General features: G+C 47.1%; 1 protein-coding gene across 1 annotated transcript in view; it reads left to right on the forward strand.

The window, feature by feature from the left end:
• Positions 1 to 24,453, forward strand: part of SORCS1 (sortilin related VPS10 domain containing receptor 1) — an 807,859-nt gene that overhangs the window by 773,393 nt on the left and 10,013 nt on the right. The window contains 3 exon segments of the mRNA XM_075348232.1: positions 2,661 to 2,760; positions 21,324 to 21,429; positions 21,512 to 21,675. Of these exon segments, the coding sequence (XP_075204347.1) occupies positions 2,661 to 2,760; positions 21,324 to 21,429; positions 21,512 to 21,675 (370 nt within the window).

The following is a 24,453-nucleotide window of genomic DNA, read 5'->3' on the forward strand; positions in this document are numbered from 1 at the left end:
AGATTGGAGATGATGTGCCGTAGTTGAAGATGCTGTGCCATAGATTGGAGATGCTGTGCCATAGATTGGAGATGCTGTGCCATAGATTGGAGATGATGTGCCATAGATTGGAGATGATGTGCCATAGATTGGAGATGCTGTTGCATAGATTGGAGATATGCCATAGACTGAATATTCAGTGCCATAGATTCGAGATGAAGCTGACTAACTATGGAGAAGAGGAGAGGCTGTGCCTTGAGGATGAATGGAAAAAGTACCAACAATTGCGAGAGTTGTCAAGAGTGTGTTGGGCTGTTTGAGAAGGGGACCTGATCTTCTTGGTTCCATACCCAGCGCCATTGTTGGGTGAGAAGCTAAGAAGGAATCCCATCTACGCAGTAACATTGTTAGCAACTTACGGGGTGGGCAGTTGACCGATTAAGAATAGCAAGGCCAACAAATGACCAAAATTTCTCTGTGGAGGCTAACATTGATACCAGAGCCACAGCTAGACTGGTCTCCATTGTGACTGATAGAAGACAGTTCTCAGTGGGAGACCCCTTCAAGAACTCCCACATTACTGGACATGTCTTATAGAAGATAGGTAAAACCTACCCGGGATTATCCTATCTCCATTTCTGGTGGTTGGAGCCATTATATAACTTGTCTTGGAGTTATTCATTAGTTGCTACAATGCGGAAGCTCGGGTGTAACGCCGAATACGGGAAGCACAAAGCCTTTGAAAAATATCTATTTTTTATTAGCTTTTTCTTTATTTTTTTAGACTTTCTTACTTGCTTGGATCTTCACTTTTCTGCATAATTTACTTTACTAAATTCTGTAAGAAAAAAAAATAAATAAAAGAAATACTTTAATAAGCAAAAAAAGGGAAAATATGAAACCGCTGTCGCTCTTCCTTCAATTCCCCGTGGATGTGTTCAAGCAGATGGATGGATTTGTCTCACACAAGACAAATAAAATCATGCTTGTGAGTTTGCATAATCACATTTAACATTTCATGCCATTTGCCGAACATCGTAATCCTCGGAAGTCATAGAACAACTCTCCTTTATGTCAGACAGATGCGCCAAAGCCCTCAACCTGCAGCTTTATACTTCCTTTACTGTATTTATAGAGGAGATCAAAGGTTGTATCAAGGTCGATATCTCCAGCAGGTTACGTTTTTTTGCCTGTGTTTACTTGGGTAAATTGGGCCTCAGTACAAAGCTTTACTGTGTAGACTGTGACAGTTTGAGCAGAGTCATTTCATTATCATTTCAATATATGAGACTTCTTTTGGTTTTATCAAGGTCGGTATCTCCAGTGGGTTTACGTTTTTTATGCCTGTGTTAACTTGGATTATTGTGGCCCTGGTACAAAGCTTCTTCTGCTCACTTGTAAGCTGTACTGTATAGACTGTGATGGATTGAGCAGAGTAATTTCACTATCGTTTCAATATATGGGACTGCTTTTGGTTTTATCAAGGTCGGTATCTCCAGTGGGTTTACGTTTTTTATGCCTGTGTTAACTTGGATTATTGTGGCCCTGGTACAAAGCTTCTTCTGCTCACTTGTAAGCTGTACTGAATAGACTGTGATGGATTGAGCAGAGTAATTTCACTATCGTTTCAATATATGGGACTGCTTTTGGTTTTATCAAGGTCGATATCTCCAGTGGGTTTACGTTTTTTATGCCTGTGTTAACTTGGATTATTGTGGCCCTGGTACAAAGCTTCTTCTGCTCACTTGTAAGCTGTACTGTATAGACTGTGATGGATTGAGCAGAGTAATTTCACTATAATTTCAATATATGGGACTGCTTTTGGTTTTATCAAGGTTGGTATCTCCAGTGGGTTTCTTTTTTATGCCTGTGTTATCTTGGATTATTGGGGCCCTGGTACAAAGCTTCTTCTGCTCACTTGTAAGCTTTACTGTATAGACTGTGACGGCAGGAGCAGAGTAATTTCATTATCATTTCAGTATATTGGACTTCTTTTGTACTTGTGGAGTCCTATATAAGCAGGATAGTAACAGTATAAACTATATATACACAGATAAGGCTCTGTATGCTGCACTCTTGTCTGTTTTTTTTCCATTCAGCCTCCTTTGTTGCATTTTTTGCCACTTTCATCATGTAATAAAATGATTCTTTGTAGCATAGTCAATAATCTCCCCCTCTTCTCAATGCTAGCCTGATTTGCCACTAAACCCCAATTGCATGTATTTGTATTTAAATGTATCAAAAATTCTGTGCAAATTATTTTTTTCAGTCTCTTTTTAGGATTTTTTTTTATAATATGCAAAGCTTCAAATATCTTGCATGGAAGAAAGAGGAAATTGATACATTTCTGGCTATTTGCAGCCACCACCAGGGGGAGCTCACAATTCTGGTTTCTGTATGCAGTAAGTCCCTGAGCTCCCCCTAGTGGAGGCAGGGTGTAATCATTAATTTATATCTACATCACATATTATTTTATTTGCATTATTTATGGAATCTTCTGTTATATGACAAATATAATTTATCAGAAAAATATTGCTGGATTATACAGGAAAGGGAAAAAAATGACAATACTTCTAAAGGTCATTAGTTCTTTGAAACTAAAAATAGCAAATTCAATTTCCTGGAAGAAAAAGGTGTTTTAGCCTCTGGTCTCATTGGATCTTATTATAATGTTTCCTTAGATCTGCGATGTTTTCATCAGTAAGCTCAATCAAGAGATGGTTCATTTCGAGCTGAAGCCCGGAGTCCGGATCATGGTCCACGCCGCTCATCTAACAGCAGGTAACAGGGGAAGTCTCCAGGAGAAGCTTCTAATCATTAATGAATATTATTATGTAATGTGAGGAATAAAGTGCAATTATATTGTCATTAATGTATCTTCAGGTGTTATTATAGCTGGTTACATAGTGCAGAAAAACTATTATTACTAATTGTAGATGGAAATTAGAAAAAACAGCAATTTTGCCATTGTTTTGGTTTCTTTACATCACTCATATTGTAGTATAATAGTGTGTATAGACACGTAACATACTTACCAGATCTCCTGGGAAAGTCAGCAAGTCTGCAAAGTATCCTGGTCAGATGGAGCGGGGTGCGGGGAGACGGGGGGTCTGCATGGGAGGTATGTGGCTGCGGCAAAATCTGCCACCCTGCAAATATCCACTCCCCCTAATGATCACCTTCCAACTTTATCAGTTGTTTGTTACCTTTATACTGGATGTCGTTACAATTCAGGCGATAGGAAATTAATTAATTTAATCTTTTTATTTCTTTCTTTTCCCAAACAGATTTTTCTGTAAATTGTTTCTGAGTCGTTACATCCCAAGATATTGCATTCCTTATGTTTTATAGAATTTACTGTATGAGATAAATAGTGTAAATATATGAGCTGTAATTCATGCATCAACACTAATTATTTATATTTTTATTCTTAAACTTCGTAAAAATAAACCCCGCATACTAATACCCTAATTTTGGCAAATAATACGGTGAGTCAGGAGTATATGAACTTACATAATTTAAATGGAGAGACAGGGAGGTGATACTATCTGTCCCTTCATAATATAAATGGAGAGACAGGGAGGTGATACTATCTGTCCCTACATAATATAAATGGAGAGACAGGGAGGTGATACTATCTGTCCCTACATAATATAAATGGAGAGACAGGGAGGTGATACTATCTGTCCCTACATAATATAAATGGAGAGACAGGGAGGTGATACTATCTGTCGCTACATAAAATAAATGAAGAGAAGGGGGGAGATACTATCTGTACCTACATAATTTAAATGGAGAGACAGGGAGGTGATACTATCTGTCCCTACATAAAATAAATGAAGAGAAGGAGGGAGATACTATCTGTATTTACATAATTTAAATAGAGAGACAGGGAGGTTGTACTATCTGTATCTACATAATTTAAATGGAGAGACAGGGAGGTTGTATTATCTGTATCTACATAGTTTAAATGGGGAGACAGGGAGGTGATACTACCTGTACCTACATATTTTAAATCCAAAGACATGAAGGTGTATTATGTAGGTACAGATAGTACAGCCTCCCTGTCTCTCCATTAAAATTATGTAGGTACAGATAGTATCTGCCCCCTGTCTCTTCATTTATATTATCTGTACCTACATAATTTAAATGGAGAGACAGGGAGGCTGTACTATCTGTACCTAGATAGTACTCCTTCATGTCTTTGCATTTAAGCTATGTAGTTTACAGATAGTATCTCCTCCCTGTCTCTCATTAGGTACAGATAGTATCACCTCCCTGTCTCTCCATTAAATTATGTAGGTACAGATAGTAACTCTTCCCTGTCTCTCCATTTATATTATGTAGATACAGATAGTATCTCCTCCCCGTCTCTCCATTAAATTATGCAGGTACAGATAGTAACTCCTCCCTGTCTCTCCATTTATATTATGTAGGGTACAGATAGTATCTCCGCCCTGTCTCTCCATTTATATTAAGTAGGTACAGATAGTATCACCTACTGTATCTCCATTTAAATTATGTAGGGTACAGATAGTATCTCCTCCCTGTCTCTCCATTTATATTATGTAGGTACAGATAGTATTACCTCCCTGTCTCTCCATTTAAAATATGCAAGTACAGATAGCACTGCCTCCCTGTCTCTCCATTTAAACTATGTAGTTACAGATAGTTTAATTGGAGAGAAACGAAGCAATACTATCTGCACCTGTATAATGTAAATAGAGAGATAGGAATTGGTACTATCTGTACCTACACAATATCAATGAAGAGACAGAGAAGAGATACTATCTGTACCTACATAGTACCCATTCCTATCTCTCCATTTAAACTATGTAGGTATGGATAGTATCTCCTCCCTTTCTTTCCATTTTAACTATGTAGGTACAGATAGCATCCCTTCCCGACTCTCCATTTACATTATATAGGTTCAGATATTATTGCTTCCTGTCTTACCATTTAGACTATCTGTAACTACACTGTTTAAATGGAGACACAGGGAGACAGTACTATCTGTATCTACATAATTTAAATGGAGAGACAGACAGTACTATCACTACCTACATAATTTAAATGGAGAAATGTAGGAAATACTATGTTTACCAATATAATCTAAATGGAGAGATAGGGAGAAGGTACAATCTTTACATCTTTACCTACATAATTTAAATGGAGAGATAGGGAGGAGATATGATCTATACCTACATAGTTTAAATGCAGAGACACAAAGACTGTACTATCTGTACCTACATGGTACTCCTTCCGGTCTCTCCATTTAAACTAGCAAGGTATAGATAGCATCCCTTCCTGTCTCTCCAATTAAGTTATGAGGATAGTGATAGTGTAAATGGAGAAACAGGGGGGCAGTACTATCTGTACCTACATAGTTTAAATGGAGAAACAGGGGGGCAGTACTATCTGTACCTACATAGTTTAAATGGAGAAACAGGGGGGCAGTACTTTCTGTACCTACATAGATAAATGGAGAGACAAGGATGCTGTGTTATCAGTACCACGGTTTAAATTGATTGGGAGCTGTTACTTTTTGTACCTACATAGTTTTAAATATAGAGATAGATAAGCAATACTATACACTTTAAATGATGAAGAGACATCACTATCTGTATCATATAGTTTAATTGATGGAGAGACAGGGAAACAACACTATCTGTACTACATGGTTTAAATGGAGACACAGCACTATTTATACCTACATACAGTGCCTTGCGAAAGTATTCAGCCCCCTTGAGTTTTTCAAACTTTTCCCACATTTCCGGCTTCAAACATAAAGATAAAAAAAAATAAATTTTATGGTGAAGAATCAACAACAAGTGGATACAATTGTGAAGATGAAGGAAATTTATTGCTTATTTTAAACTTTTATAAAAAATAAATAACTGAAAATTGTGGCGTGTAATATTATTCATCCCCTTTACTTTCAGTGCAGCAAACTCACTCCAGAAGGTGATTGAGGATCTCTGAATGATCCAATGTTGTCCTAAATAACTGATGATGATAAATTTAAGCCCCTGTGTGTAATCAAGTCTCCGTATAATGCCCCTGCTCTGTGATAGTCTCAGGGTTCTGTGTAAAGCGCAGAGAGCATCGTGAAGACCAAGGAACACAACAGCCAGGTCCGTGACACTGTTGTGGAGAAGTTTAAAGCCGGATTTTGTTACAAAAAGATTTACACAACTTTAAACATCCCAAGAAGCCCTGTGCAAGCGATCATATTGAGATGGAAGGAGCATCATACCACTGCAAATCTACCAAGACCCGGCCGTCCATCCAAACTGTCATCTCACACAAGGAGAAGACTGATCAGAGATGCAGCCAAGAGGCCCATGATCCCTCTGGATGAACTGCAGAGATCTACAGCTGAGGTGGGAGAGTCTGTCCATAGGACAACAATCAGTCATACACTGCACAAATCTGGCCTTTATGGAAGAGTGACAAGGAGAAAGCCATTTCTCAAAGATATCCATAAAAAGTGTTGTTTAAAGTTTGCCACAAGCCACCTGGAGACCCCAAACATGTGGAAGAAGGTGCTCTGCTCAGAGGAAACCAAAATCTAACTATTTGGGCACAATGCCAAACGATGTTTGGCGTAAAAGCAACACAGCTCATCACCCTGAACACACCATCCCCACTGTCAAACATGGTGGTGGCAGCATCATGGTTTGGTCCTGCTTTTCTTCAGCAGAGACAGGGAAGATGGTTAAAATTGATGGGAAGATGGATGGAGCCAAATACAGGACCATTCTTGAAGAAAACCTGTTGGAGTCTGCAAAAGACCTGAGACTGGGACAGAAATATGTCTTCCAACAAGACAATGATCCCAAACATAAAGCAAAATCTACAATGGAATGGTTCACAAATAACCGTATCCAGGTGTTAGAATGGCCAAGTCACAGTCCAGACCTGAACCCAATCGAGAATCTGTGGAAAGAGCTGAAAACTGCTCTTCACAAACGCCTCCATCCAACCTCACACAGCTCCAGCTGTTTACAAAGGAAGAATGGGCGAGAATTTCAGCCTCTCCATGTGCAAAACTGATAGACACATACCCCAAGAGACTGTGCTGTAATCGCAGCAAAAGGGGGCGCTACAAAGGATTAACTTACAGGGGATGAATAATATTGCACGCCGCAATTTTCAGTTATTTATTTTTTATAAAAGTGTGAAATAAGCAATAAATATCGTTCATCTTCACAATTGTGTCACTTGTTGTTGATTCTTCACCAGAACATTAACATTTTATCTTTATGCTTGAAGCCTGAAATGTGGGAAAAGGTTGAAAAATTCAAGAGGGCTGAAAACTTTCGCAAGGCAATGTAATTTAAATAGAGTGATAGAGAGGCAGGACTTTCCATACGCATGTAATTTAAATTAAGAGACGGGGATGCAGTACTATCTGTGTATCCATCGTTATTTCAAAAGCCAATGAAGTAGTATTGTATATATATATATATGTACATACTTTACAGAGTGACGGGAGACAGTACAGTACTGTCTGTGCTTATATAATATTATTATTATTTATGGAGAGCAAAGTAAGCAGCTTGTTCCATACATGTATAACTTGTTAGGGGGGACATAGTGAAGCAGTGTGACTGTGCCTACATCATTTGCAGGAAGATACAAGGAGACGGTATTGTCTGTACCTATCTGTTACTGGAAGAAGGTATCTGTAGCTATATCATTTGCAGGGATAGTCGGGGATAATGATTTCTGTACTTGCATTTTTATAAAAGAAGATACAGGGAGGCAGCACTATCTGTACCAACATCAATCATATGGATATCCATTGTAAATCTAAACTGTCTGCTGGTCTAAAGATATTCTGGGCCAGTTTGTCATTGACTTTAGTGAAGAACAATGGGGCATGAGAATTGTTTTGCTAACATTGGCAGCCTCGTGCGTCTCACCTTGGAAATGCTCCGTCTGTAGAGAAGCCTTGATGTTTAGATTTCTGCTTTCATGTGCGTTGAATGGCAGTACACAATGCCCGCCGCCATGCTACGTGCTGCAGCGCAGGCGCTCCGTAACCAGCGGTATTCAGGCACCTGCACATTCAGCCACTAGCAGCGCGCGGTGTTTTACCGTCCTCGGGTCAAGGGTAGAGGTAGGCAGGCTAATAATAACACACGCTTTGTTGGATTCATTGTTTTCCAGATGTAACATTATTATCTGAAATGTCATGAAACAGACATATCACAAATCCACAAAGACGGCTCGTGACCATGCTCAGACGGGAGCGTGACTAATAATGTACAAGGGAATGAGGCAGCCAGGAGGCACAGGTATAATGCAGACAGGGGTTAAAAGTGCAGAAGTATTAGCACCGCGCCAAGAGCATTTTATATTCATATTCATAAAGAAGCAGATTCCTCCAAGCCCCAAATATCAACTACAGTGCGTGTCACAAATGTTCCTATACATCCCCCAGCCCTAGGTAATCACTAGAGGGCCTCTTACAGACGCCTCATATGGTAAAGAAGCCACAGGTACACAGAGCGTGCTCCTTACTTATCTCTCCAAAAAATAGTACTTAGCTTTTGGCTTTAGTTGGCTCTTGTAATTGGGTATCTACACATTCATATATATATATCCAAGATAGTGAAGCAGAACCTCCCAGAGTGCCATCCACTGACCCTTCCAGAGTGCCATCCACTGACCCTTCCAGAGTGCCATCCACTGACCCTTCCAGAGTGCCATCCACTGACCCTTCCAGAGTGCCATCCACTGACCCTTCCAGAGTGCCATCCACTGACCCTTCCAGAGTGCCATCCACTGACCCTTCCAGAGTGCCATCCACTGACCCTTCCAGAGTGCCATCCACTGACCCTTCCAGAGTGCCATCCACTGACCCTTCCAGAGTGCCATCCACTGACCCTTTCCAGAGTGCCATCCACTGACCCTTCCCAGAGTGCCATCCACTGACCCTTCCCAGAGTGCCATCCACTGACCCTTCCCAGAGTGCCATCCACTGACCCTTCCCAGAGTGCCATCCACTGACCCTTCCCAGAGTGCCATCCACTGACCCTTCCCAGAGTGCCATCCACTGACCCCTCCCAGAGTGCCATCCACTGACCCCTCCCAGAGTGCCATCCACTGACCCCTCCCAGAGTGCCATCCACTGACCCCTCCCAGAGTGCCATCCACTGACCCCTCCCAGAGTGCCATCCACTGACCCCTCCCAGAGTGCCATCCACTGACCCCTCCCAGAGTGCCATCCACTGACCCCTCCCAGAGTGCCATCCACTGACCCCTCCCATAGTGTCATTCATTGCCCCCCTCACATAGTGTCATTCATTTCCCCCCTCACATAGTGTCATTCATTGCCCCCTCCCATTGTGTCATTCATTGCCCCCTCCCATAGTGCCATCCATTGCCCTCTCCCATAGTGTCATTCATTGCTCCCTCCCACAGTGTCATTCATTGCCCCTCCCATAGTGTCATCCATTGCCCCCTCCCATAGTGTCATTCATTGCCCTCTCCCATAGTGTCATTCATTGCCCTCTCCCATAGTGTCATTCATTGCCCTCTCCCATAGTGTCATCCATTGCCCCCTCCCATAGTGCCATCCATTGCCCTCTCCCATAGTGTCATTCATTGCTCCCTCCCATAGTGTCATTCATTGCCCCTCCCATAGTGTCATCCATTGCCCCCTCCCATAGTGTCATTCATTGCCCCTCCCATAGTGTCATCCATTGCCCCCTCCCAGAGTGCCATCCACTGCCCCCTCCCAGAGTGCCATCCCTTGCCCCCTCCCATAGTGCCATCCCTTGCCCCCTCCCATAGTGCCATCCATTGCCCCCTCCCATAGTGTCATTCATTGCCCCCTCCCATAGTGCCATCCATTGCCCCCTCCCATAGTGCCATCCCTTGCCCCCTCCCATAGTGCCATCCATTGCCCCCTCCCATAGTGCCATTCATTGCCCCCTCCCATAGTGCCATCCATTGCCCCCTCCCATAGTGCCATCCATTGCCCCCTCCCATAGTGCCATTCATTGCCCCCTCCCATAGTGTCATCCATTGCCCTCTCCCATAGTGTCATTCATTGCCCCCTCCCATAGTGTCATCCATTGCCCCCTCCCATAGTGTCATCTATTGCCCCCTCCCATAGTGTCATCCATTGCCCCCTCCCATAGTGCCATCCATTGCCCTCTCCCATAGTGTCATCCATTGCCCTCTCCCATAGTGCCATCCATTGCCCCCTCCCATAGTGCCATTCATTGCCCCCTCCCATAGTGTCATCCATTGCCCTCTCCCATAGTGTCATCCATTGCCCTCTCCCATAGTGTCATCCATTGCCCCCTCCCATAGTGTCATCCATTGCCCCCTCCCATAGTGTCATCCATTGCCCCCTCCCATAGTGCCATCCATTGCCCTCTCCCATAGTGTCATCCATTGCCCTCTCCCATAGTGCCATCCATTGCCCCCTCCCATAGTGCCATTCATTGCCCCCTCCCATAGTGTCATCCATTGCCCTCTCCCATAGTGTCATTCATTGCCCCCTCCCATAGTGTCATCCATTGCCCCCTCCCATAGTGTCATCCATTGCCCCCTCCCATAGTGTCATCCATTGCCCCCTCCCATAGTGCCATCCATTGCCCTCTCCCATAGTGTCATCCATTGCCCTCTCCCATAGTGTCATCCATTGCTCCCTCCCATAGTGCCATCCACTGCCCCCTCCCATAGTGTCATCCACTGCCCCCTCCCATAGTGTCATCCATTGCCCCCTCCCATAGTGTCATCCATTGCCCCCTCCCATAATGTCATCCATTGCCCCCTCCCATAGTGTCATCCATTGCCCCCTCCCATAGTGTCATCCATTGCCCCCTCCCATAATGTCATCCATTGCCCCCTGCCATAGTGTCATCCATTGCCCCCTTACAGAGTGCCATCCAATTCTCACTCCCAGAACATAAAAACCTCCATTCATTTTCTTCGTAACTGGAGTGAGCGGAAAGCATCTGATCCTCACCCGTAAGAGACTATGATCCTTATACATGTCAGAAAAGTCAAAGCCTCCGTTATTTACTGAGACCGCGCTGCCTTTGATCAGACGAGGGCTCCTTGATGCTCTAACAGATGTGGTGGAGTCTACAAATAAGAGGAGTATTACCCAGGGACCTCGTCTCCAAAGAAGGCTGGATGCTGATAAGAAGGTCCTCCGTGTGTAGCTGCTTATGTGCTACAAGCTCGCTTCTTAATAAGATCCCAGGGAATAGCAATTCATGTTTTTGCATCCCATTAGCTGCTGAGCAGATGTTGCGCTCGCCCCGGTTGTACATGTGCTCTACATGCCAATCGAGTCTTCCCCGGCTACTGTGGGATCTATTAGTCGGCAGGTAAATGTGTCTGAAGTATAATTAATGAACTCCTCTTCATCACACTCACTTCTAACAATAGTTACCGCAGAGGACAAAACATTCAAAAACATTCATGGTCCTGATTTCCAGAGTTCAGCTCAATTTCTCACTTTTAATTGGGTCCTCAGACCTTTAAAGGGGTTGTCTCACGTTCTTAGGTGGTTAATTGCAAAGTGCTCGGGAGACAATCAATGTTGCAATTTATTTCATATTCCGTGTTCTCAAGAATGGAAAGATTTGTGAATTCTGTAGTGAGCAGCTCATTGTCTCGATGACCTAGGTAAGAGCCTGTGCAGTTAGCAAGGATTTGGAACCTGAAGCCGACAAGGATCCCTAGATCTGACCAGACGCAGGGCCTCGGGGCGTCTCCAGTGCTCCAGGAGAACAGCTGCCTCTGCTAGCGGCCTGGGAGAGCAACCATGCAACTGGTCAGAGCACTGGCGGACACAGACAGAAGGGGGCCCCTGTACAATATGGGCCCCTGTGTAAGAACAGTATATGGGCCCCTGTGCAAGAGCAATATACGAGCCCCTGTGCAAGAGCAATATATGGGCCCCTGTGCAAGAGCAATATACGAGCCCCTATACAAGAGCAATATACGAGCCCCTGTGCAAGAACAGTATACGAGCCCCTGTGCAAGAGCAATATACGAGCCCCTATACAAGAGCAATATATGGGCCCTGTGCAAGAACAATATATGGCCCCTGTGCAAGAGCAATATACGAGTCCCTATACAAGAGCAATATACGAGCCCCTGTGCAAGAGCAATATACGAGCCCCTGTGTAAGAGCAATATACGAGCCCCTGTGCAAGAGCAATATATGGGCCCCTGTGCAAGAACAATATACGAGCCCCTGTGCAAGAGCAATATACGAGCCCCTGTGTAAGAGCAATATATGGGCCCCTGTGCAAGAGCAATATACGAGCCCCTGTGTAAGAGCAATATATGGGCCCCTGTGCAAGAGCAATACATGGCCCCTGTGTAGGAACAATATACGAGCCCCTGTGCAAGAGCAATATACGAGCCCCTGTGCAAGAGCAATATACGAGCCCCTGTGTAAGAGCAATATATGGACCCCTGTGCAAGAGCAATATATGGGCCCCTGTGCAAGAACAATATACGAGCCCCTGTGCAAGAGCAATATACGAGCCCCTGTGTAAGAGCAATATATGGGCCCCTGTGTAAGAACAGTATATGGGCCCCTGTGTAAGAGCAATATATGGGCCCCTGTGCAAGAACAATATACGAGCCCCTGTGCAAGAGCAATATACGAGCCCCTGTGTAAGAGCAATATATGGGCCCCTGTGCAAGAGCAATATACGAGCCCCTGTGTAAGAGCAATATATGGGCCCCTGTGTAAGAACAGTATATGGGCCCCTGTGTAAGAGCAATATATGGGCCCCTGTGCAAGAACAATATACGAGCCCCTGTGCAAGAGCAATATACGAGCCCCTGTGCAAGAGCAATATATGGGCCCCTGTGCAAGAGCAATATACGAGCCCCTGTGTAAGAGCAATATACGAGCCCCTGTGCAAGAACAATATATGGCCCCTGTGTAAGAACAATATATGGCCCCTGTGCAAGAACAATATACGAGCCCCTGTGCAAGAGCAATATACGAGCCCCTGTGTAAGAGCAATATATGGCCCCTGTGTAGGAACAATATATGGCCCCTGTGTAAGAGCAATATACGAGCCCCTGTGCAAGAACAATATATGGGCCCCTGTGTAAGAACAATATATGGCCCCTGTGCAAGAGCAATATACGAGCACCTGTACAAGAGCAATATATGGGCCCTTGTGCAAGAGCAATATACGAGCCCCTGTGCAGGAGCAATATATGGGCCCCTGTGTAAGAACAATATACGAGCCCCTATACAAGAACAATATATGGGCCCTGTGCAAAAGCAATATACGAGCCCCTGTGCAAGAGCAATATACGAGCCCCTGTGCAAGAGCAATATACGAGCCCCTATACAAGAACAATATATGGGCCCCTGTGCAAGAGCAATATACGAGCCCCTATACAAGAACAATATATGGGCCCTGTGCAAGAGCAATATATGGGCCCTGTGCAAGAACAATATATGGGCCCCTGTGCAAAAGCAATATACGAGCCCCTGTGCAAGAGCAATATACGAGCCCCTATACAAGAACAATATATGGGCCCCTGTGCAAGAGCAATATACGAGCCCCTATACAAGAACAATATATGGGCCCCTGTGCAAGAGCAATATACGAGCCCCTATACAAGAACAATATATGGCCCCTGTGCAAGAGCAATATACGAGCCCCTATACAAGAGCAATATATGGCCCCTGTGCAAGAGCAATATACGAGCCCCTGTGCAAGAGCAATATAGGAGCCCCTGTGCAAGAACAATATACGAGCCCCTGTGCAAGAGCAATATACGAGCCCCTGTGCAAGAGCAATATACGAGCCCCTGTGTAAGAGCAATATACGAGCCCCTGTGCAAGAACAATATACGAGCCCCTGTGCAAGAGCAATATAGGAGCCCCTGTGTAAGAGCAATATACGAGCCCCTGTACAAGAGCAATATACGAGCCCCTGTGCAAGAGCAATATACGAGCCCCTGTGCAAGAACAATATACGAGCCCCTGTGCAAGAGCAATATAGGAGCCCCTGTGCAAGAGCAATATACGAGCCCCTGTGCAAGAGCAATATACGAGCCCCTGTGCAAGAGCAATATACGAGCCCCTGTACAAGAGCAATATACGAGCCCCTGTGCAAGAACAGTATATGGGCCCCTGTGCAAGAGCAATATACGAGCCCCTGTGCAAGAGCAATATACGAGCCCCTGTGCAAGAACAATATACGAGCCCCTGTGCAAGAGCAATATAGGAGCCCCTGTGCAAGAACAATATACGAGCCCCTGTGCAAGAACAATATACGAGCCCCTGTGCAAGAGCAATATACGAGCCCCTGTGCAAGAGCAATATATGGGCCCTGTGCAAAAGCAATATACGAGCCCCTATACAAGAGCAATATATGGGCCCTGTGCAAAAGCAATATACGAGCCCCTATACAAGAGCAATATATGGGCCCTGTGCAAGAGCAATATACGGGCCCCTGTGCAAGAGCAATATATGGGCCCTGTGCAAGAGCAATATATGAGCCCCTGTGCAAGAGCAATATACGGGCCCCTGTGCAAGAGCAATATATGAGCCCCTGTGTAAGAGCAATATACGAGCCCCTGTGCAAGAACAGTATATGGGCCCCTGTGCAAGAGCAATATACGAGCCCCTGTGCAAGAACAATATACGAGCCCCTGTGCAAGAGCAATATACGAGCCCCTGTGCAAGAGCAATATACGAGCCCCTATACAAGAGCAATATACGAGCCCCTGTGCAAGAACAATATACGAGCCCCTATACAAGAGCAATATACGAGCCCCTGTACAAGAGCAATATACGAGCCCCTATACAAGAGCAATATACGAGCCCCTATACAAGAGCAATATACGAGCCCCTGTGCAAGAGCAATATACGAGTGCAAGAGCAATATACGAGCCCCTGTGCAAGAGCAATATATGGGCCCTTTGCCATCCAATGTCTCATTATAATGCACAATTCCATCTGCTTTGGTGGTAGAAATGGGTCCCTATATTGCTTGGGCCCCTGTGTGGCTGCACTGGTGGCACCAATGGTATTTCCGCCTATGGGCCAGAGCTGTCAATCATCAGGACCGCACAGACACCTGCAAAGCAGGAAGCCATTGGCCAGAAGTGGTTCAGTCCTGAAAAAAAGAAGTGGCTACAATCCCTTTAACATGATGGACAATTACATTTTATTAATGGGCCACTGCCCCTACCAATAAGTAAATGGGGGGCTGTAGGGCCAGGCACAGTCCCTTACTAAGCACTATGCCCCTTTTTGTTTTAATGGTTAGTAAGGGTTCTGGAGGTCAAAAAATGATGACTTGTACTAATTTTCCCCATTTAAAGGAATTGTCCAGGAGTTAAAGGGTGTTTTACACGCTGCGACATCGCTACCGATATATCGTCGGGGTCACGTCATTAGTGCCGCACATCCGGCGCCGTTAGCGACATCGCAGCGTGACACCAAGGAGCGACGATCAACGATCCCAAAAACGTAAAAAATCGTTGATCGTTGACACGTCGCTCCTTTTTCAAATATCGTTGCTGCTGCAGGTACGATGTTGTTCCTCGTTCCTGCGGCAGCATACATCGCTGTGTGTGACACCGCAGGAACAAGGAACATCTCCTCACCTGCGTCCACCAGCAATGAGGAAGGAAGGAGGTGGGCGGCATGTTCCGGCCGCTCATCTCCGCCCTTCCTCTGGTATTGGGCGACCGCTTAGTGACACCGCAGTGACGTTGCTATGACGCCAAACGCACCTCCCCCTTGAAGGAGGGATTGTTCGGCGGTCACAGCGACGTCGCCGACCAGGTATGTGCGTGTGACGCTGCCATAGAGATAATGTTCGCTACGGCAGCGATTACCAAATGTCGCACGAACGACGGGGGCGGATGCTATCGCTAGCGATGTCGCAGCGTGTAAAGCCCCCTTTAGGCCAGATTATGAATAATGGATTGCTAGGTGTGTGACTTGGGTCTGTACAGATGGCCGTGCCCAGTACTGCAGCCGGACAAATTCACTATCATTATAAGCTGCCATTCACTGCCTTCACCCAGGGTACCATCCATTGCCCCCTTCCATGGTGCCATCCATTGTCCCTTTCCAGAGTGCCATCCATTGTCCCTTTCCAGAGTGCCATCCATTGTCCGTTTCCAGAGTGCCATCCATTGTCCCTTTCCAGAGTGCCATCCATTGTCCCTTTCCAGAGTGCCATCCATTGTCCCTTTCCAGAGTGCCATCCATTGTCCCTTTCCAGAGTGCCATCCATTGTCCCTTTCCAGAGTGCCATCCGTTGTCCCTTTCCAGAGTGCCATCCGTTGTCCCTTTCCAGAGTGCCATCCACTGACCCTTCCCAGAGTGCCATCCACTGACCCTTCCCAGAGTGCCATCCACTGACCCTTCCCAGAGTGCCATCCACTGACCCTTCCCAGAGTGCCATCCACTGACCCTTCCCAGAGTGCCATCCACTGACCCTTCCCAGAGTGCCATCCACTGACCCTTCCCAGAGTGCCATCCACTGACCCTTCCCAGAGTGCCATCCACTGACCCTTCCCAGAGTGCCATCCACTGACACTTCCCAGAGTGCCATCCATTGTCCCTTCCCAGAGTGCCATCCATTGTCCCTTTCCAGAGTGCCATCCATTGTCCCTTCCCAGAGTGCCATCCATTGTCCCTTCCCAGAGTGCCATCCATTGTCCCTTCCCAGAGTGCCATCCATTGTCCCTTCCCAGAGTGCCATCCATTTTCCCTTTCCAGAGTGCCATCCATTGTCCCTTCCCAGAGTGCCATCCACTGACCCTTCCCAGAGTGCCATCCACTGACCCTTCCCAGAGTGCCATCCACTGACCCTTCCCAGAGTGCCATCCACTGACCCTTCCCAGAGTGCCATCCACTGACCCTTCCCAGAGTGCCATCCGCTGTCCCTTCCCAGAGTGCCATCCGCTGTCCCTTCCCAGAGTGCCATCCGCTGTCCCTTCCCAGAGTGCCATCCGCTGTCCCTTCCCATAGTGCCATCCGCTGTCCCTTCCCAGAGTGTCATCCGCTGTCCCTTCCCAGAGTGTCATCCGCTGTCCCTTCCCAGAGTGTCATCCGCTGACCCTTCCCAGAGTGCCAGCCACTGTCCCTTCCCAGAGTGCCATCCACTGTCCCTTCCCAGATTGCCATCATCCACTGTCCCTTCCCAGAGTGCCATCATCCACTGTCCCTTCCCAGAGTGCCATCATCCACTGTCCCTTCCCAGAGTGCCATCATCCACTGTCCCTTCCCAGAGTGCCATCATCCACTGTCCCTTCCCAGAGTGCCATCATCCACTGTCCCTTCCCAGAGTGCCATCAACCACTGTCCCTTCCCAGAGGGCCATCATCCACTGTCCCTTCCCAGAGTGCCATCATCCACTGTCTCTTCCCAGAGTGCCATCATCCACTGTCCCTTCCCAGAGTGCCATCATCCACTGTCCCTTCCCAGAGTGCCATCATCCACTGTCCCTTCCCAGAGTGCCATCATCCACTGTCCCTTCCCAGAGTGCCATCATCCACTGTCCCTTCCCAGAGTGCCATCATCCACTGTCCCTTCCCAGAGTGCCATCATCCACTGTCCCTTCCCAGAGTGCCATCCACTGACCCTTCCCAGAGTGCCATCCACTGACCCTTCCCAGAGTGCCATCCACTGACACTTCCCAGAGTGCCATCCATTGTCCCTTTCCAGAGTGCCATCCATTGTCCCTTCCCAGAGTGCCATCCATTGTCCCTTCCCAGAGTGCCATCCATTGTCCCTTCCCAGAGTGCCATCCATTTTCCCTTTCCAGAGTGCCATCCATTGTCCCTTCCCAGAGTGCCATCCACTGACCCTTCCCAGAGTGCCATCCACTGACCCTTCCCAGAGTGCCATCCACTGACCCTTCCCAGAGTGCCATCCACTGACCCTTCCCAGAGTGCCATCCACTGACCCTTTCCAGAGTGCCATCCGCTGTCCCTTCCCAGAGTGCCATCCGCTGTCCCTTCCCAGAGTGCCATCCGCTGTCCCTTCCCAGAGTGCCATCCGCTGTCCCTTCCCAGAGTGCCATCCGCTGTCCCTTCCCATAGTGCCATCCGCTGTCCCTTCCCAGAGTGTCATCCGCTGTCACTTCCCAGAGTGTCATCCGCTGACCCTTCCCAGAGTGCCAGCCACTGTCCCTTCCCAGAGTGCCATCCACTGTCCCTTCCCAGATTGCCATCATCCACTGTCCCTTCCCAGAGTGCCATCATCCACTGTCCCTTCCCAGAGTGCCATCATCCCCTGTCCCTTCCCAGAGTGCCATCATCCACTGTCCCTTCCCAGAGTGCCATCATCCACTGTCCCTTCCCAGAGTGCCATCATCCACTGTCCCTTCCCAGAGTGCCATCAACCACTGTCCCTTCCCAGAGTGCCATCCGCTGTCCCTTCCCAGAGTGCCATCCGCTGTCCCTTCCCAGAGTGCCATCCGCTGTCCCTTCCCATAGTGCCATCCGCTGTCCCTTCCCAGAGTGTCATCCGCTGTCCCTTCCCAGAGTGTCATCCGCTGTCCCTTCCCAGAGTGTCATCCGCTGACCCTTCCCAGAGTGCCAGCCACTGTCCCTTCCCAGAGTGCCATCCACTGTCCCTTCCCAGATTGCCATCATCCACTGTCCCTTCCCAGAGTGCCATCATCCACTGTCCCTTCCCAGAGTGCCATCATCCACTGTCCCTTCCCAGAGTGCCATCATCCACTGTCCCTTCCCAGAGTGCCATCATCCACTGTCCCTTCCCAGAGTGCCATCATCCACTGTCCCTTCCCAGAGTGCCATCAACCACTGTCCCTTCCCAGAGGGCCATCATCCACTGTCCCTTCCCAGAGTGCCATCATCCACTGTCTCTTCCCAGAGTGCCATCATCCACTGTCCCTTCCCAGAGTGCCATCATCCACTGTCCCTTCCCAGAGTGCCATCATCCACTGTCCCTTCCCAGAGTGCCATCATCCACTGTCCCTTCCCAGAGTGCCATCATCCACTGTCCCTTCCCAGAGTGCCATCATCCACTGTCCCTTCCCAGAGTGCCATCATCCACTGTCCCTTCCCAGAGTGCCATCCACTGACCCTTCCCAGAGTGCCATCCACTGACCCTTCCCAGAGTGCCATCCACTGACACTTCCCAGAGTGCCATCCATTGTCCCTTTCCAGAGTGCCATCCATTGTCCCTTCCCAGAGTGCCATCCATTGTCCCTTCCCAGAGTGCCATCCATTGTCCCTTCCCAGAGTGCCATCCATTTTCCCTTTCCAGAGTGCCATCCATTGTCCCTTCCCAGAGTGCCATCCACTGACCCTTCCCAGAGTGCCATCCACTGACCCTTCCCAGAGTGCCATCCACTGACCCTTCCCAGAGTGCCATCCACTGACCCTTCCCAGAGTGCCATCCACTGACCCTTTCCAGAGTGCCATCCGCTGTCCCTTCCCAGAGTGCCATCCGCTGTCCCTTCCCAGAGTGCCATCCGCTGTCCCTTCCCAGAGTGCCATCCGCTGTCCCTTCCCAGAGTGCCATCCGCTGTCCCTTCCCATAGTGCCATCCGCTGTCCCTTCCCAGAGTGTCATCCGCTGTCACTTCCCAGAGTGTCATCCGCTGACCCTTCCCAGAGTGCCAGCCACTGTCCCTTCCCAGAGTGCCATCCACTGTCCCTTCCCAGATTGCCATCATCCACTGTCCCTTCCCAGAGTGCCATCATCCACTGTCCCTTCCCAGAGTGCCATCATCCCCTGTCCCTTCCCAGAGTGCCATCATCCACTGTCCCTTCCCAGAGTGCCATCATCCACTGTCCCTTCCCAGAGTGCCATCATCCACTGTCCCTTCCCAGAGTGCCATCAACCACTGTCCCTTCCCAGAGGGCCATCATCCACTGTCCCTTCCCAGAGTGCCATCATCCACTGTCTCTTCCCAGAGTGCCATCATCCACTGTCCCTTCCCAGAGTGCCATCATCCACTGTCCCTTCCCAGAGTGCCATCATCCACTGTCCCTTCCCAGAGTGCCATCATCCACTGTCCCTTCCCAGAGTGCCATCATCCACTGTCCCTTCCCAGAGTGCCATCATCCACTGTCCCTTCCCAGAGTGCCATCATCCACTGTCCCTTCCCAGAGCGCCATCATCCACTGTCCCTTCCCAGAGCGCCATCATCCACTGTCCCTTCCCAGAGTGCCATCATCCACTGTCCCTTCCCAGAGTGCCATCATCCACTGTCTCTTCCCAGAGTGTCATCCACTGACCCTTCCCAGAGTGCCATCCACTGTCCCTTCCCAGAGTGCCATCATCCACTGTCCCTTCTCAGAGTGCCATCCACTGTCCCTTCTCAGAGTGCCATCCACTGTCCCTTCCCAGAGTGCCATCATCCACTGTCCCTTCCCAGAGTGCCATCATCCACTGCCCCTTCTCAGAGTGCCATCCACTGTCCCTTCCCAGAGTGCCATCCATTGTCCCTTCCCAGAGTGCCATCATCCACTGTCCCTTCGGCGCTGCCTCCTATACGGGTGAAGCATGGAATAATCTCATCCAAGATACAGGATCAGGATCTCAGGTGACACCCAGGTGACCCATGGTCCTGATGTAAGATTTTGTCCCCTTCCCGGTTTGTTTCTGCACAGCGGTCCTCCCAGATATCCAGCTGTGCTGGGAACTGCAGAAAACCTAAGGGGTTAAGAACATTGGATGGATGGGAGTAATGGAGAGAATCCTCTACCCCGGTATTGGTCAGTGGCTGGACCGCCATTATTAGTGGCCTATCCAGAATACAAGCCATCAGTGTTAAATTCCTAGATAACGGGCAGGGTTATTCCTGAATGATAACTGGGTAGGAGTCGTACTGATGCGGAGGACCGAGCTCCACAATGCTCAGCGTGCACACCACTGCTCCACTTATTGTCTGAGGGACTCCCAGTTGTCGGAGTTCAGCCCCCCACTAGCACTGGCAGACCCATGGACAATGAGTGCAGTGCAGACGTGCATCATCAGCCACCGCTTCATTCACTGCTTTGTCCTGGAGATCAGTAATGCTCCTTCCCAGTGGTCGGAAATAAGCTTCTAGATCTGTGGTCCTGCCTTGGGTCCTCCAAAAGGTGATGTTTCTGAGGTTCCCCTAGTAAAACACAGCTATTATTTACAGCAGGAGGTGCCACTGGTGTCCTTTCTAGTTGATATCCTTAGATAAAGACTTATTGGGGGGCACTTGATGGCTGAATGTCTAGGACCTGACTTTTTGTGATCCGTTGGCGTTGAGGGTCTCGACACTTTGTGGACAGTTTGCTATATGTCACAATCACGTGTTGCTTTCACTAGATCGATAATCTCCGCTCCTTTGATCTTTCCAGCCCCCTTGGTGGACCTGACTCCGAGTCACAGCGGCTCCGCCATGCTGATGCTCTTATCGGTGGTCTTCGTCGGACTGGCCGTCTTCGTCATCTATAAATTTAAAAGGTAACCCCAGTCCTGTTCCTCGTTGGCGGTGTTTGCAGCGATTGACCGCCAAAAGCAATGACGTCTCTGTTGATGTTTTTAGGAAAATTCCTGGAATTAATGTATATGCACAGATGCAGAATGAGAAAGAGCGAGAGATGGTCAGTCCAGGCAGTCAAAACGACAGCTTGTCACCTAATGTCCCTCACACTCAGCCGATGGGCCCCGAGCTGCCGTTAGAGGGCAAGTTGGAAACACAGCCCATAGGTAAATAAGTGGCGAGTCCTCACTGGCTGTACGGGAACCCAAGTGACCAGTCTTGCCTGTCTGAATGACCGAGCACTCTGTATGACCCTTCCTTCCGCTCTGAGACATTGTGTCATCTTTATTACTTATTCCTTCTGTCGTATCCCTGTCTTCTGTAACTAACCCCGAGACGCGCGGGTAATTGATCCTCCCCAGTCCCTCCACTGCTGCGTGCATCTGAAGAAGGAAATCAGCTCCTAACCGGGGCTGATGCTCATAATTCCAGCAGTCACTACTGATCCCGAATTAATGAATGAAGCACATTAAACAGAATAAGCAGCGGGAGGCGCCGGCGCCATCCACATGAAAAGGCTTCGTAAAGCTTCATTCCTCATTCCCTTTCAATATCAGGTTTTGCTTCTTGTACTTTCTGTAGAAGATAAAGATTTGATTTTCAGCTAGAAAGCAATTTCAGAGCAGTATAGTAATGCGGATACTAAAATGATCGGGAGCAAAAGCAGATAACAAAACACAATGTATACAGTATATAGGGCTCTGTTCATACAGGTCAGAACTGCGTCTCCCACGCTGGACCCCAGGACTGAAGACCCCCACATATCAGACTGGATCACATTAGGTATCACATTATATCCTCTAGATACAAGTATGGATCCACGTAAGCTTCATATATCACATATCTCCTGAACCTCCACCTCGCCCATTTTATCATCAGGAGGTGGAAAAATACAAAGAATCAAAAAGAATCCAACCCGAAGAAGTCAAAAAAGGGACGAAATGACGCAGACATGGACATTGTCCCTCTGGATTCTTTTCCACCGATTCTTCCAATTTCCTCCTGACGACTTCAATGTGAAATGAATGCAAAGATTTATAGAACCTGCAGATTCCAATTAATAGCAACAAGTTATAGAGAAACACAGCGAAAAGGGCACAGCCGCCATTCACATAACAGAATGAGTTACATTGTGAATGCATTGGTTAGGAATTCTGTCCTGAATTACTTTGCAATATCCTTCAGAGCTGCATTCAGTTCAGAATAGTGATTGCAGCTCTGAAGTATAATAAAGGATGGAACTCATGATCAGTAATGTATGTACACAGTGACTGCACCAGCAGAATAGTGAGTGCAGCTCTGGATTATAATACAGGAGGTAACTCAGGATGAGTAATGTAATGTATGTACACAGTGACTGCATCAGCAGAATACAGAGTGCAGCTCCGGAGTATAATACAGGAGGTAACTCAGGATCAGTAATGTATTGTATGTACACAGTGACTGCATCAGCAGAATAGTGAGTGCAGCTCTGGAGTATAATACAGGAGGTAACTCAGGATCAGTAATGTATGTACATAGTGACTGCACCAGCAGAATAGTGAGTGCAGCTCTGGAGTATAATACAGGAGGTAACTCAGGATCAGTAATGTAATGTATGTACACAGTGACTCCACCAGCAGAATAGTGAGTGCAGCTCTGGAGTATAATACAGGAGGTAACTCAGGATCAGTATTGTAATGTATGCATACAGTGACTGCACCAGCAGAATAGTGAGTGCAGCTCTGGAGTATAATACAGGATGTTACTCAGGATCAGTAATGTATGTACACAGTGACTGCACCAGCAGAATAGTGAGTGCAGCTCTGGAGGATAATAGAATAAGGCTTAGGACTGCAGTCAGGGTAAGTAATATAATATGTGATCCTTCTCTCCGGGATCTTTCTGCTATACACGTGCTATACACCGCTGCACATACATTACCGTATCTTAGCTCTTGATCTTTTTTTAGCTCACAATTAAGCAGAGCATCGCACGGCCGCTGCTATTTGTCCTTAAGATGTCCACATATTTGACAATGTTAACGCCCTGGATTGATATAAAATGTAATATTCTCACATTTTCAAAGTTACAATGTTCTCTGCGTTGCACATTTAAAACCTTTTTTAAGCCTTTTCAGCAAGAAATTAAAGGCTCAGCAGCACGGACAGCAGCTGAACCAGCCAAATGCTAATGCGAGACTCATTCCTCCTGAATTTTATGAGGCTGAGATTAAAGGATATTTTAACAGGATCGCAAGTAAAATAGACTACAAAAGGAAGAGGCTGGAAGTGGCCGGATCACGGCAGGAAAGCTAAGTAAGCGAAAACAGGACAGAAGCCATCCGCCCCGAGAGGAGGACGTGGAACGCGTGCCATCCGTTCACAGACTGCGCCCATCGGACGCTCTTAGGACCACAGCTCCACGGTCCCGCTGCAATGGCTTCCAGAGCAGGGGATGAGGACTTTATCTCTACCAGGGTATTTTAAGGAACGGCTAAAAAATCTTAGAAATGGGTTGGGGGGTGAAGAACTTTAGCGGATGGCCAGAAGGACACGCGAAGGCTTCATTAAAGTTAGTTCTTGAACAATCACTATTTTAAAAGTTTTACCAAGATAGAAATATTAGATGGATTTTCTCTACTATGTCTATAGCTTATACCATCTATGTTAACTCCAATTCAAAAATAAAAGGTAAAAAGGAAATATTTGGGGGTGATAAACCAAAGAATATTGGGTATTTCTCTGGGCCTGAAGGATGACGCCCAAGAGCTAAATGGGTGATAACAGGATGCATTGTGGTCCAGTATATATTATTGTGTCCAAATCAGAACATTTCACGATTCTTTAGAATTAGAAAATATTAGAAGATACAAATATAACCATTGTTTAGGCAATAAATCCATTGACGATCCAGCAGTGCCAGTCCGGTGACCCCAACCGGTGTTGGAAATGGTGCAGAACCAT

This window comes from Anomaloglossus baeobatrachus, chromosome 5 (assembly GCF_048569485.1).
Source record: "Anomaloglossus baeobatrachus isolate aAnoBae1 chromosome 5, aAnoBae1.hap1, whole genome shotgun sequence".
Taxonomy (NCBI): Eukaryota; Metazoa; Chordata; class Amphibia; order Anura; family Aromobatidae; genus Anomaloglossus; species Anomaloglossus baeobatrachus.